At 39.8% G+C, this 15,483-nt stretch overlaps 1 protein-coding gene across 1 annotated transcript in view; it reads left to right on the plus strand.

Annotated features, from left to right (window-relative positions):
• Positions 1-15,483, plus strand: part of USP34 (ubiquitin specific peptidase 34) — a 140,576-nt gene that overhangs the window by 21,823 nt on the left and 103,270 nt on the right. The window contains 4 exon segments of the mRNA XM_058164851.1: positions 888-938; positions 6,878-7,027; positions 13,107-13,174; positions 14,839-15,031. Of these exon segments, the coding sequence (XP_058020834.1) occupies positions 888-938; positions 6,878-7,027; positions 13,107-13,174; positions 14,839-15,031 (462 nt within the window).

A 15,483-nucleotide genomic window follows, 5' to 3' on the forward strand; every position in this document is an offset into this window, starting at 1 on the left:
AAATACGAGTCAGTTGTCAAGGGTTTGAATTTTGATTACGTGACCATGAGGATGCAACAATGGTTGTAAGTGTGAAAAATGGTCATAAGTCACTTTTTTCAGGGCTGTTGTAACTTTGAATGATCACTAAATGAACTATTTTACGTCAAGGAGTACCTGTATAATAATTTCTTGAATTATCTAACTAATATATGTCTGAAACCTGTTTTAATCACAGGTAGGCTGCATGATAGGAACACAGTTCTGAATTTATGCCACTTACAGTTTGTAAAAATAATCCAACATCAAATCATAGCTTTGGTTTGACCTGTTTGATCCTAACCATCATTAAGATTAAAAAAGAGAAAACAGCAATGAACTTGAGGGTGGCTAATATTGACTCATGGCTTTACAAATTATACATTACTTTTAAACAGTTACAAATGTAATTTGCTATATCTATTTTAATTAACATTTAAGTACAGTAATTTATAATTTTAAAGCAATGAGTATGTATTTCTTTCCATCAGTAGAACTGGACTTTAACATATGGTGCAAGAGAACCAGTGCTGTGAAATAATGTGCCTTTTTTTTTTTTACAGTTGTCTTTCAAGACATTGTTATACTATCCCTGAAATAGGTTTAAATCCCAGTTTCAGCATGTAAAGGGATTTGTTTCCTTATGCTGGTAATTACTAAGCTGAATAATTTACTAGTTTGGGCAATATGTACAAATTAAAATACTATATTTTTACTGATCCTAGATGAGATACAAAGAGAGAACAGAGTAAGGGAATAATTGTATTTTGGATTTTATTTCTTGATAATTATTATTTTCTGCATATGTGCCTTAAATTTTTATCTATTTGAAACATTCATAATTAAATAATTTATGCTTTTTTAAACAGGATATTTCTGCACAAGAAAGCAATATATTAGGGGCATTCTGTGACATGAATGTAAGTTTTCAATTTCTATTTAAAAATGCACAGCGTCAAAAATTATAGCCTACTACTTTTGTTCATGAAAGCATTCTAGTGGCTTACGTATTGTCCTGAATTCGGTTGATATAAAATTTTATTAAGTAAGATCCTCGAGCTGCATTATTCTGAATCAATATTACTTTCTACAGCCTATTTATTTCATATATCCTCTGCCTTTCTACTGTAGCAAATACTGAAGGAGGCTAAAAAAACAAAAATGAAAAGTGAAAATCTGAAAATAATATTGAAATTAGTAATAAAAGGCTGGGGAAAATATATTAATCCATACAGATTATCTAAATCAGGCATTTTCAACTAATTGGCTTGCTTGGACCCCATTGAGTGAAGAAGAGTTGTTTTTGGCTGCATATAAAAAATATAATATAGTTAATGCATACAAATGCACATCGTGTTAAAAGTGTATGATCTTGTGGGCCACAGTACTAGCTGTCAGGACCACATGTGACTTATGGGCAGTGGGTTGGACATGCCTGATCTAAATACTAATAGAACAAAGGCTAAATATAACTTTCAAAAGACTGCTTTTCATAGCCTGGAAGCAATCCAGGGAAGGGCTTTCTTCTGTATGCTTTTTTTTTAAAGTGGGAGGTCTGTAACGATTTATTTATTTGTATCCCACCTTTAAAGAGGTATCTTTAAAATAGATTCTGTTATAAGTCTTAATGGTCAAATAAGTTTAGAATAGGAAAAATAAGCTGCTCGAAAAATAAGCTGCTCAAAAAATAAAGGGGACACAAAAATAAGACATCCTAGATCTGAATGAATGAAATATTCTTATTAAATACTTTGTTCATTACATAGTTGAATGTGCTGACAACACAATCGCACAATAATTATCAATGGAAATCAAATTGAGCAACCCATGGAGGTCTGGATTTGGAGTTACATTCAAAATTAAAGTGGAAAACAACACTACAGGCTGATCCAACTTTGATGTAATGTCCTTAAAACAAGTCAAAATGAGGCCCAGTAGTGTGTGTGGCCTCCACGTGCCTGTATGACCTCCCTACAGTGCCTGGGTATGCTCCTGATGAGGTGGCGGATGGTCTCCTGTGGGATCTCCTCCCACACCTGGACTAAAGCATCCCCCAACTCCTGGACAGTCTGTGGTGCAACGTGGCGTTGGTGGATGGAGCAAGACATGTCCTAGATGTGCTCAATTGGATTCAGGTCTGGGGAATGGGCGAGCCAGTCCATAGCATCAATGCCTTCGTCTTGCAGGAACTGCTGAGACACTCCAGCCACATGAGGTTTAGCATTGTCTTGTATTAGGAGGAACCTAGGGCCAACCACACCAGCACATGGTCTCACAAGGAGTCTGAGATTCTCATCCCGTTACCTAATGACAGTCAGGCTACCTCTGGCAAGACATGGAGGGCCCCCTAAAGAAATGCCACCCCACACTATTACTGACCCACTGCCAAACCGGTCATGCTGGAGGATGTTGCAGGCAGCAGAACATTCTCCATGGTGTCTCCAGACCCTGTCACATGTGCTCAGTGTGAACCTGCTTTCATCTGTGAAGACCACAGGGCGCCAGTGGCGAAGTTGCCAATCTTGGTATTCTCTGGCAAATGCCAAATGTCCTACACGGTGTTGAGCTGTAAGCACAACCCCCATCTGTGGACGGCGGGCCCTCATATTATCCTCATAGAGTCTGTTTCTGACCATTTGAGCAGCCACATGCACATTTGTGGCCCACTGGAGGTCATGTTGCAGGGCTCTGGTAGTGCTCCTCCTGTCCCTCCTTGCACAAAGGCGGAGGTATTGGTCCTGCTGCTGGGTTGTTGCCCTCCTACGGCCTCCTCCACGTCTCTTGATGTACTGGCCTGTCTCCTGGTAGCGCCTCCATGCTCTGGACACTACGCTGACAGACACAGCAAACCTTCTTGCCACAGCTCGCATTGATGTGAGCCACTTGTAGACTCAGTCTCATGCTACCACTAGAGTGACAGCACTGCCAGTATTCAAAAATGACCAAACCATCAGCCAGAAAGCATAGGAATTGAGAAATGGTCTGTGGTCACCACCTGCAGAACCACTTCTTTATTGGGGATGTCTTGCTAACTGCCTATGCTTTCCACCTGTTTTCTATTCCATGTGCACAACAGCATGTGGAATTGATTGTCAATCAGTGTTGCTACCTAAGTGGACAGTTTGATTTAACAGAAATGTGATTGACTTGGAGTTACAGTGTGTTGTTTAAGTGTTCCTTTTATTTTTTTGAGCAGCGTAGTTTGTTATATGTTCAGGTTCTGAGCCATTTAAGAATTTAGAGATGCCAACACCATAAATTTCCAATTAATTAATAGTTCATTTGGTATAGATACTTCAATATAGGCATTTTATAATCTCTACAGCATATCTGCCTAATAGTTGCACCTATTGAACACTCACAGTGCAGTACTCAAGATGGGGTATAATCAAAGAGGATTAAAAATTGCCAAATCCAGTTGCAAGAAAAGTTGTAACTGGTGCCCTAGTCTATAACCTTCTGCATGACAGGGAACATAATAATAGCAATAGCACTTATATAACACTTCATAGTTCTTTACAACACTCTCTAAGCCAGGTGTGTCAAACTTGATTCCATCACAGGCCGGATTGTGACATATCGCGATGTTTTTTGCTTCACTTATTGTGGTTTGTAAACCATATTCTGTACTTTTAACAGAATATCTTAATGATGCTATATAAATCTGTATACTGCCTTATATTTTGTGTTTGAATCTGCCTTGGTACTGTTCTGACCAAGGCTTCTTGAGACAGTAAAAAGAACACAATTAGTCCCCAAAACCCTCTCTTTATTTCAATGGCTGTGAATTATGTTCATTCACAGCCCGTAATGACTCACAAATAGTTTGTAAAGTATCCGACACAGTCCTTTGAGATAAGGATGATAAGCACCCACCTTGACACGCTGCCAAAGACTTAATTGACTATTAGCTTTGCAAGGCCACACGGAGCACAGAGTCAAAATGGAGCTTCAGAATTTAAACCACGGGAGCAAACAAAGTTGCTTCCTGCAAAGGCTCATGTGCCTTTGCTCCTCCTTTATGTTTTATGGGAGGGGCCAATCATCTCCAAATCCTACTCTTGAGTCATCCTTTTATCTTAACTTTTCTTGCCTTCTGGCAGCTCTGCGCATGCGCGCACTGGGAACAGGCTCCCCTTGTTCCTCTGCCTTGTTGATGTCCGACTCTGGAGGCTCGGACGCAGAACATAACTCCCAGATGACCCTGGCCCCCTTTCTGCCTCCAATGCAGAGCCCTCGTCCGAACCTTCCCCAGACTCCAGGACTGGCCCGTGTTCCTCCCCAACCTCCTCACTGTCCCAACTCCTCTGCCAGCTCCGCAGGCTGCCGGCAGACCACAACAACAGGAAACTGTCTATCTAGACCCGTTCCAGTCCGGTTTCCGGCCCGGTTACAGCACTGAGACGGCTTTGGTCGCGTTGGTGGATGATCTCTGGAGGGCCAGGGATAGGGGTTGTTCCTCTGCCCTGGTCCTATTAGACCTCTCAGCGGCTTTTGATACCATCGACCATGGTATCCTGCTGCGCCGGTTGGAGGGATTGGGAGTGGGAGGCACCGTTTATCGGTGGTTCTCCTCCTATCTCTCCGACCGGCCGCAGACGGTGTTGACGGGGGGGCAGAGGTCGGCTCCGCGGCGCCTCACTTGTGGGGTGCCGCGGGGTCGATCCTCTCGCCCCTTCTGTTCAACATCTATATGAAGCCGCTGGGTGAGATCATCAGTGGTTTCGGTGTGAGGTACCAGCTGTACGCTGATGACACTCAGCTGTACTTTTCCACACCGGGCCACCCCAATGAAGCTATCGAAGTGCTGTCCCGGTGTTTGGAAGCCGTACGGGTCTGGATGGGGAGAAACAGGCTCAAGCTCAATCCCTCCAAGACAGAGTGGCTGTGGATGCCGGCATCCCGCACAGTCAGCTGAGTCCACGGCTGCCTGTCGGGAGCGAGTCATTGGCCCCGATGGAGAGGGTGCGCAATTTGGGCGTTCTCCTGGATGAACGGCTGTCTTTTGATGAACACCTGACGGCCGCCCCCAGGAGAGCTTTCCACCAGGTTCGCCTGGTGCGCCAGTTGCGCCCCTTTCTAGACCGGGATGCCCTATGCACGGTCACTCACGCCCTTGTGACGCCTCGCCTGGATTACTGCAATGCTCTCTACATGGGGCTCCTTGAGGGGCATCCGAGGCTACAGTTAGTCCAGAATGCAGCTGCGCTGGTGATAGAGGAGCCCTCGGGGCTCCCGAATGACACCTATCCTGCGCAGGCTGCACTGGCTGCCTGTGGCTTTCCGGTGCGCTTCAAGGTTTTGGTGAACGCCTTTAAAGCGCCCATGGCATAGGGCCGGGCTACTTACGGGACCGCCTGCTGCTACCGAATACCTCTCACCGACCCGTGCGCCTCACAGAGAGGGACTCCTCAGGGTGCCATCGCGCGACAGTGTCGTCTGGCGGCGCCCAGGAAGGGCCTTCTCTGTGGGGCTCCCGCCTCTGGAACGACCTCCCCAGGACTTCGCCAACTTCCGGACCTCCGAACCTTTCGCCATGAGCTTAAAACTTACCTATTTATCTGCGCTGGCCTGGGTTAGTTTTAAATTTATGGGTTTTAAATGGGTTTTAGTTTTAAATTTATGGGTTTTTAAATGGGTTTTAGTTTTAAATTTTAATTGTGGCCAATTTTAATAAGTTTTTTAAGTGTATTTTAAATTGTATTTATATATTGTCTATTTTACTTGGCTGTGAACCGCCCTGAGTCCTTCGGGAGAAGGGCGGTATACAAATTTAATAAATAAATAAATAAATAAATAAAACAGGTGTCTGTTAGATTGTTAGAATCTTGCACCACATTTTATTTTTAAATTTGTATGGCTATATAGCTTACCTAAGCTGCTATGCCGAGCTCATAACAGATAAAAACAATCCAATTAAAACATTAAAAAACTATAAATTATCTGTAACCAATTTAAAAGAACTTATACTACGTTTTTACTGTTGGATAAATTAAACAAGTATAGCTTCACTCTTTTATTGTATATAGATTGAATAATTGTAACTGTATCACATTTATATTCAGCTTCATAGGTCATAATATGCAAAGTTATGTGATTATATAGAGTTGAAGGGCCAAATCTACAAAGAAAAATTTTAAAAATACGTAAAATGAGTATGTTCAGCTTTTACAGGAATTTCAAAGAGCTCAGCATTGATGTATAAACCTAAATACATGCAGATGGGATATGAAATGTGAAACTACAGAAGTTTCATACGTAGCATTTCATAACATTACATAGATTTAATTTTAACAGTTCAAAATCAATACATTGAATTATGCATGGAAATCAAATGGAACTTATACAAATCCTGAAATATTGCTTTAGTGCTCATGAAGAAAAAATTTCAGAATAGTACGTAGGCAGGGGTGGACTGCTGGGGATTTGCAGGGGTTTGAGAGAACTTCTAGCTAAGATTCTGTGCAGTTTGGAGAACCCCCAAATCCCACTCCTGGCTGGCCCTGCCCACCCTGCCCCTCCCAGGAGTCCCCAGGAGGCCCGTTTGGGATGCAAGTAAGTGCAGGATGTGCACGGAAGCTCAGGGAGGGTGAAAAACGGGCCTACCGGAAGTGCAGGCACATTTCCGGCCTCCAGAGGGTCTCCAGAGCTTGGGGAGGCTGTTTTCACCCTTTTGGAGGCTCAAGGAAAGCCTCTGAAGCCTGGGGAGGGCAAAAATGCCCCCCCCCCACGCCTACCCAGCAACCGGGCAGAGAACCCCTTGCTAAAATTTTTGAAGCCCAGCCCTGCATCTAGGGGTATAATTATTTTGAATGAGAAACATATATGTGGATTTTAAAAACTGCTTTTATTTCTATAGGATGTAGAAGTACCATTGCACTTGCTTCGCTATGTTTGCTTATTTTGTGGAAAAAATGGCCTATCCCTCATGAAGGACTGTTTTGAATATGGAACTCCCGAAACTTTGCCATTTCTCATAGCACATGCATTTATCACTGTGGTTTCTAATGTAAGTATATGTCTACAATTTTCTAATTTAGTCAATTTAAAAACTATGTTCTCTGTTTAAATCTGTTGTGTTGTTTATATTTGTAATTCTCACTGTAATACTTTTATTAAATGACAAAAAATGCTCCTTTTAAAAATTGGGGATCATTTTACTATTAAAATTACAGATGCAGAAAAACATTCAGAAATTTTCAGTATCTCTGTTGTATTTTCCGTAATTTTCAATTATTTTTGAGTTTGGGTCAAGACAGATCCTATTGAAGGGAGAGAGTAATAAGGTAACTGTTGTCCAGATTTCATATATGGAAGTGATAACATCAGTTTTGTTATCTAACATTGATCAATATTGCTTTATTATTGCTAAATTTCTATTTTCCATTTGCTTCTTTTTAATAGTTCTAATCAAACCAAAATTTTAAAATCCATATATGTTCCAAAAATTGCAATTCTAGTAAAAAAAAGTTTGTACTCTTTCTCCTGTTTATGATAAATTGGAAGAATAAAGTAGCAGACAAGCTCAACTTGTGAGAAGGATAGCTCCAAATGAACTTAGAATATAGAATAATAGAGTTGGAAGGGACTTTGGAGGTCTGCTAGTCCAACCCCCTGCCTGAGCAGGATTGAGATAAATGGTTGTCCAGTCTCTTTTTGAAAGTGTCAAGTAATAGCGCACCCACAACTTCTGAAGGCAAGCTATTCCATTGGTTGATTGCTCTCATCCTTAGGAAATTTCTCCTTAGTTCTGGGTTGCTTCTTCCTTGGTTGGTTACATCCATTGTTTCCTGTCTTGCCTTTTGGTGCTTTGGAAAATAGTTTGACCCTCACATCTTTGTAGTAGCTCCCTCTTAGCAGTTGCTTCTGACTAACTCTTCCCTTACATGAGTTCTACATTGCCAACAATAGCTGCCTTTGAGTTTGTTTTCATAGTGAAGAGACCTAGTGAAATATAGTTTTCACACAGAATGCATCTTTTATGTGTGCTGTTGATAAAGCAATGTGACCAGTATCATATGTATGGGCTGATAGAATGGATAGAACTCTCCTTTTTAATAAATAGCCTCTCAAAGATAAACATTGCATTGAATGTATTTGGCATATATCATTTGAGAATCTTTTGTTTGCTCAATAATGTTGTCTCTTATCTTTCATGATTACTGAAACTTCCAGAATGGCCTATAATTCTGAAAGTTTTTAACACACTGTGTCCTGTTAAATATTCTAGAAATTTCCAAATAAAAGTGGGATCCTGTACTTCTTAACAAATTAAACCTGCTCTAAGACTGGTGAAGACTGAGAGAGAAATTAAATGTTAATTTGAGAACCTTTCTTCAACTCAACACTATAATAATGCTGAATCTGAATTTCAAATGAAAAAGAAATTCTAATACTGTCTGATATATATTATGTATGGCAGGTTTGATCCTGTTTCGTTTTTATCTATTATCTGAGCATTTGATCTCAATGTACCTTTTTATATATCTTTTTATAGAGCCACATTACTTTAGTGGCTTGCAAAAGAGTGAATCTTAAAATTCGTATCAACTCTCAAAAGTTCTGTCCTTAGGACAGTAACCATGAAAAGTAAGAGTTAGCATTACTGAGCAAACAAAAGACTCTCAAGTGATATATGCCAAATGCCATTAGCACATTAGCTTTAGAGGAGGAAAACAAGAAAAAAAATTGCCTCTGCCTTTGCATTCTTCTATCTTCGCAACAAATGTATCCTCTATTAGGGGCTTGCAGTCTTCTTACAAACAAATGCTAGAACTCCAGTTTCTGCTCTGTCCGCGTTACAATCCATCACAAATCCATTTCTGCCGCGGAGATTGGACGCTATGTCAAAAGGCAGATGCCCTCCAGGTCCGGAGCTTCTTTCAGGCTTTAGAAGGAGCGCTCCCCTCAAGCCTCCAGAAACTTTTCTGGGGCTTCTCCGGGAGGCTCAACTTCAGCCCGAATGCTCATCTCTCCCTCTTCACCCGAGGGAGAGATTTGCAAGCCGCCGGGCAGCTGATTTACGCTGTCTTGGCGGCTCTACGGACTCACGGGGTTAGCAGTCTAAAAAAGACAGCCATCAACGAAGCGGAGCCAACCGGAAGTCCTCTTAATAAAAATAACTTGACTGTTTCTTGTTTTGTAAACAGACTTTTTGTTTTTGCTTTGACCTGGCTTTTACAGATTTCTCTGGACAATCCAGTTTCTCTGTCTTGCTCTTTTTTTCTGTTTTCTCCTAAACTTGTCCTGGTTTTTTCATTATCACTGAAAATGAGATGTAGAATCATTAATCTGCTTCCACACACGCATAATCTAGATCAGCAAAGCTGGCTGAGGAATTCTGGGAGTTGAAGTCCACAAGTCTTAAAGTTGATAAGGTTGGAGACCCCTGATCTAGATGAAACCAGTTCATACTTTCTGACACATTTTATCTTATTGGTTGTTAATTTAAATTATACCTTTACTTTTCTGCATGCATTTGTCAACTTCCCATGATGAGACCATGTTAATTCAGTTCTTTTGTACTATTCTCTTAGTTTCATAAATACACAATTTACCTTTTTAAAAATGGTTTCTTTTTACAGTATTTATGGTTTCTTCTATTTTCTATTCAAACATACATATGCTAGAATTTTCAATAGAACCATAAATACTGTTCATTCCCATTTTGGTTAACCAGCAATTTGAGGTCACATCACCTTTATCTCACCTTACTTTATAAGTAAGTCAAGGTGGTGAAAATACATTATATTATTTCCTCTTTCTACTTTCTCCACAACGACTCGTTGAGGAAGACTGGGCTGAGAGAGTGTAACTGGCTTAAAGTCATAGCCAGCTTCTCTGCCTAAATTGGGACTAGAACTCCCAGTCTTCTGGTTTTTAGACCAGCATCTTAACCTCTACTCCAGGCTGGCTGTCCAGTTATTGTTGTCAAGCATGTTTGAGACAACATAATACTGCATTCCAACAAGAGAACATCATCCTAGTCATGAAGCACTCTGATGGAAATACATGATTTGGTCTGTTTTGTAATTGTCATGGTATCTATCCTAGCTGAAATGATTGAGTCATGCAACTCAAATCCTAAATGCAAAAGTTAATGTGCAACAGAATAGCTGAAACAGAAAATATGTTATACCTTGAAACTGAATTGGATTTCAGTTGAAATCCAACTGAAATATTGTGGCATGCCCTGAAGCAAACAGTTCATAAAAGAGTCTGACAGTATCAAGTTGAAGAATTTTACAACGATGAATGGTCAAAATATCTCCAAGCTGATAGCAGGATTGAGCAACCGAAAGGTTTAATTAAAGTCTGCTGCTAAAAAAGGGATGCAGCTAGTTATCTTTTTCAGCAAGGTCAGTGATTGTTAGTTCAATGTGTTGATAATATGACACAGTACACTATTGTCAGCATTATTTGTTTAATCACAATCTCTTTATTTAATAATAGGACTTAGAGATGAAGCTCTGATCACATTATAAATTACAAAACTGCAGGATTATGGCTAGTTTTAAATTTTACAAACTTACTTTCATACTATACTTTCATACGCTATAGCCAATATTTTATAGTGGCTAAAAGACTGAACTTGAAACCTGGAAATCCCTGGTTTAAATCTTGCTCAAAACATGATTTCAGAAGTTGAGGTGGAAGAGACTATGCCTCTGATTTTCATCTGCAATAATAATAGCTTTCTTATGCAGCAACTGTCAGGAGTATTGAGGGCCAAGTTAGATATTTGGGAGCAATATAGATTTTTGTGAAACGCCAATCTTAAAGTAGAGAAACAATGCTTCACTTTTTCTTCTATTGGGAACATCTCTCTTGTAAGCGCCTGTCTCTTAACTGTATTTTCTTACAATGTGATTAGCTTGCATTTGAAACACTAGATTATGATACAAAACTGTTGAGTTGAGAGGGCTATGGAATTCATCATTAAGTATCTTTCATCTTTTTATCAATTCATTCTTATCTTTGTAGTTGCTTAATAGAAATCAAAATTCCAGGCATGACCCTCCATTATTTCTGCCTTGAACTAATTCATATTATTTTAAACATTAAAATGAGTAGATAAAATATGAGTTTCTTTTTATTAATTGATTGTTATTATATATTTTCCTTTTTCATTTCAATTTATTATTTTATTATATGAGATTCCAGCACAAGGTTTTATAGAATTGGTGCTTAACGGAAAAGGTATCAATACGTTTTAAAGAAAAAAAATTCCCCACTTCCTTTAGGTCAGTGTTCTCTAGAGGTTGAGCATTGGCCCACTATGGAGGCTATGCAGATGAGGGAAATGTAATCCAGTGTATCTGAAAGATGCAAGATTGAAGAAATGTGATTTAGGAGTGTTCTCTCACACTAGTTATGTTTCATTCTTTATGCCTTTGAAAGCTGTGGCAAACAGATTTTTGGGGAGTGTTCTTCATGAATGTATAGTATGGTACACAAACATAGGGGTCCCCAACCTCCAGGCCGTGGCCCACTGGTGGGCTGCAAGCCATTCAGAACAGAGCCACAAAGGGTAATATAAGGGTAATATATAAATACCTACTAGACTATAAAATGGAGGAAGAACAAGTTAAGAAGACAGTGGTCATATGGGCCAGAAATGTTGGTTACAATATTGGTTTGGACAATTGGCAAAAACTCTGGGAAAGAAATCGGAAATTGACCTTAGCTACATCATACAAAGAGAATCTTTATAAAATGTTTTACAGGTGGCATCTTCCCCCGGCAAGAATGGCTAAAATGTTTAGCAACACATCCCCAAAATGTTGGAAATGTAAACAATTACCAGGCACATGCTACCACATGTGGTGGACCTGTAAAAAAGCAAGGAGATTTTGGCTACAAATTCAGATGTGGCTAGAAAAAATGGTCGGACAACGTATAGAATTCAAGCCAGAACTATTTCTATTAGGTGGTATTACAGAAGGCTATAGCAAACGGTCAATATACTTAATATTTCACATCCTAACAGCAGCAAGAATGGTGTATGCACAGCAGTGGAAAAGTGAAAACACCCCTTCATAAAAAAAGATAATGAGGAAGATATTAACATGCACAGAAATGGATAGACTAACATTAGAATTAAAAAACAAAGGAGAGACAGAATATCATGACATATGGAATAGATTTTATCAATGGCTGGAAACACGAGGTGGGAGTTGGAACACGGAAAAATTAGGCTAAGTAGACCTGAAATGAGATGATATATATGTATTAGAATGAATATGTTGGTCAAAAATAATTGTATAAGATTAGCATTATGTAAGTTGTATATAGGTTATTTGTCTTTCACGATGGTTTCTATGGCGGATGAAATGCCAGGATGGTCACACTGTGTTCGATATACTTATATGTAAATAATAAAAAAATAAAATAAAATAGAACAAGGCCACACAAGTGGCAAGTGAGTGCACATGCAGGCTCTCATGCTCATGTTCAAAGCTCCATTTGTGTGAGCAGTGGGCTCCTGCTCCTGCCGCTTGTACAAATGGAGCTCTGTGCGCTTGCATGCACACCCACCGCTCACACAAAGCCATCCCCTCATCCCTCCGGGACTACCAAGACGGAAAGGTTGGGAACCTCTATATTATAGGAAAGAAAAAATCTTCCTCATTATAGTTGGCAAATACATCATATTTTTCGGAGTATAAGATGCACTCCCCCTCCCTCCCCCCCCCCGAATGGGTGAAAATTTTGGTGCGTGTTATAGACCGAATACAGGCCCTTTTTTGGGCTCCTGAACCCTCTGTGCATCACTTTTTTGTCCTCCCTAGCTCCCAGAAGCACTCTGCAGTGCTCCACATGGCCTATTTTCAGGCTCCCAAACCTGTTTTTGCCCTCCTTGGCCCTCAGAATCACTTTGCAGGTAAAAAAGGGGTATGTTTTTGGCAAAAATGGGATGTACGTGGGGTTCGGGAGGCCAAAAATGGGCCTCTAAATTTTCCTCTAAATCTAGGTGCATCTTATAGTCCGGTGTGTCTTATAGTCCAGAAAATATGGTATGTATCTTAAGTTTGTTGCTATAAGACATTTCAGTTTTAAGTTTTTCAATTTTTGTACTTTTTGCATAGATCAGAATATGGCTGCACATCCCTGCTGTCATGCAACACATTATACCTTTTAGGACCTATGTCATCAGGTACTTTTTGCACTTATTTCTGATTCCTGAAATTTAGTTATATAAACTGCTAACCTATTTGTTTATTGAAATTTGACCACAAATGTTTGAATTTATCATATAGAAGGTACCCAGAGCATGTCTAGTCTGTCAGATTCTCAAGGAGGACAGATTCAGTTGGAGATAGGCCCATGTAATTCAATGCTGTATCATGAAGGGATTTATTAGGTAACCAGCACCATAAAATATACTCAGAAGCATATTGAGAAGCCAGTGCAACTTGCATAACATTGGTAGTATATGGGTATACCTGTAACTACCCTCACCATTGCATTCTGGATGCTTAGCTGTAGTATTTACGAAATCAATAATTATACTGAACAAGATTTTTTGGGGGAAAGTTTTGCTTCCTGTAAAACATTTGGTGATTATGATAGATGCCTTCAAACTAAACACAAATAAAATTTTGCAATGAGGAGGTGAACCTGTTGACTGCTGCGTCAGTTGAATTTGTAATCATTTGGCAGCAAGCTATAGCTCAGTGATGGCGAAACTTTGATGTCCCTGCATGCCGGCCTGCGTGCCAGAAGTGGCACGCAAAACCATCCCGCGAGGTATGCGCTGCCCCGCTGGCCTTCGCAAGCATGGGAACGCCGATACCTGGAAGAGCAGCGGTCCATCGCACATGCATGAGCTGGCACCCGACCACCCGGATACTGGCATTGAAGTGCACCCGACAAACAGCTGGCCATCGCGCATGCATGCAATGTGAACCCAGAAGGTTGGGTGCCGGCCTGCACATGTGTGACGGAATGCTGCTCTTCCAGGTTCTGCCATTCACGCACGTGTGACGGCCAGCTGACCGGCGCGTGTATGATCACAGGAACGCGAAATAGGAGCCAGCGAGGCTGTGCATTCTTTGTGAGATGGTTTTGCGTGCTGGAAAGGTTCGCCAACACTGCATAGCTGTAGAAATCAGCCATACCCATTGTAATCTAGTATCCTCCACATATGTTGAACTATAATTGCAGGAAAAAATTTTGGCAGTATAATCATGAGATACTAGGTTGGAGAGGCTATTCCAGAATGTGAAATTTAGACTTTATTTCTGATTGTTGTATCTACTGTGTTTCCCTGAAAATAAGACCCTGTCTTATATTTTTTTAAACCCTGAAATAAGCACTTGGCCTTATTGCCATGCACTCAAAAGCCCAATTGGGCTTATTATCAGGGGATGTCTTATTTTGGGGAAAACAAGGTAAAAGACATTGTGCAGTGGATAGAAGAAATCTGGATTCAAGCACCAGAAATTAAATCTTGCTTGAACCGAAATAAAATCAAATTACTTCTACCAGTCTAGTTCTGAGGAAAAAAATGGAATAGTGGTATATATGGTAGATAATGTACAAATGTAAGAAATTAAAAATTACATAAAATTGTCAAGTTATATGGATTTTCACATGTATTTTATAACATATTTCAAATGCTTTCAGACAAGTCTTTTCCCAAATGAAATTACATTTAAACTTTTATTTAACTTAAAAGTGGACTGGTTTCTTATAACTTATAATTGTGCTATTAAGGTTTCTGTAAAGTTAAATATTTTCAATAGAAAATATGACTGGCAAAATTAATTTGACTTGTTTTGTTAATATTAATTTGATCTTCCTTGTATTTCTGCTTAGGTATTTATGCAAACTGTCGGACCAGGAGTTAAGACAGAGTGCAGCTCGTAATATGGCAGATTTAATGTGGAGCACAGTTAAAGAGCCATTAGATACTGCCTTGTGTTTTGATAAAGAGAGTCTTGATCTTGCTTTTAAGTACTTTATGTCACCAACCTTAACCATGAGATTGGCTGGACTTAGTCAAATAACAGTAAGAAGCTTTTGAATATATGTAGACATATAGATATACAAGTAAATAAATATAAGTAAAACTGTTCCGAGGCAATATAGGTAGTCCTCAACTTATGTTCACAATTGAGTCCAAATTTTCTGTTGCTAAGCAAGACATTTTTTAAATGAGTTTTCCCCCATTTTACGACCTTTCTTACCATGGTAAGTGAATCACTGCAGCTGTTAAATTAGTAACATCGTTATTAAGTGAATCTGACTTCTCCATTGACTTTGCTTCTCAGAAAGGCACAAAAGGGAATCACATGACCCCAGGAAATATTTATGACACTGCAAATGTCATAAATATGAGTCAGTTGCCAAACATTTGACGTTTGAGCATGTGAGCATGGGAATGCTGCAATGGTTATAAATGTGAAAAACAGTCATAGGTCACTTTTTTCAGTGCCATTGTAACTTAGAACAGTTGCTAAA

The sequence above is a fragment of the Ahaetulla prasina genome, chromosome 1 (assembly GCF_028640845.1).
Source record: "Ahaetulla prasina isolate Xishuangbanna chromosome 1, ASM2864084v1, whole genome shotgun sequence".
In the NCBI taxonomy this organism is placed as follows: domain Eukaryota; kingdom Metazoa; phylum Chordata; class Lepidosauria; order Squamata; family Colubridae; genus Ahaetulla; species Ahaetulla prasina.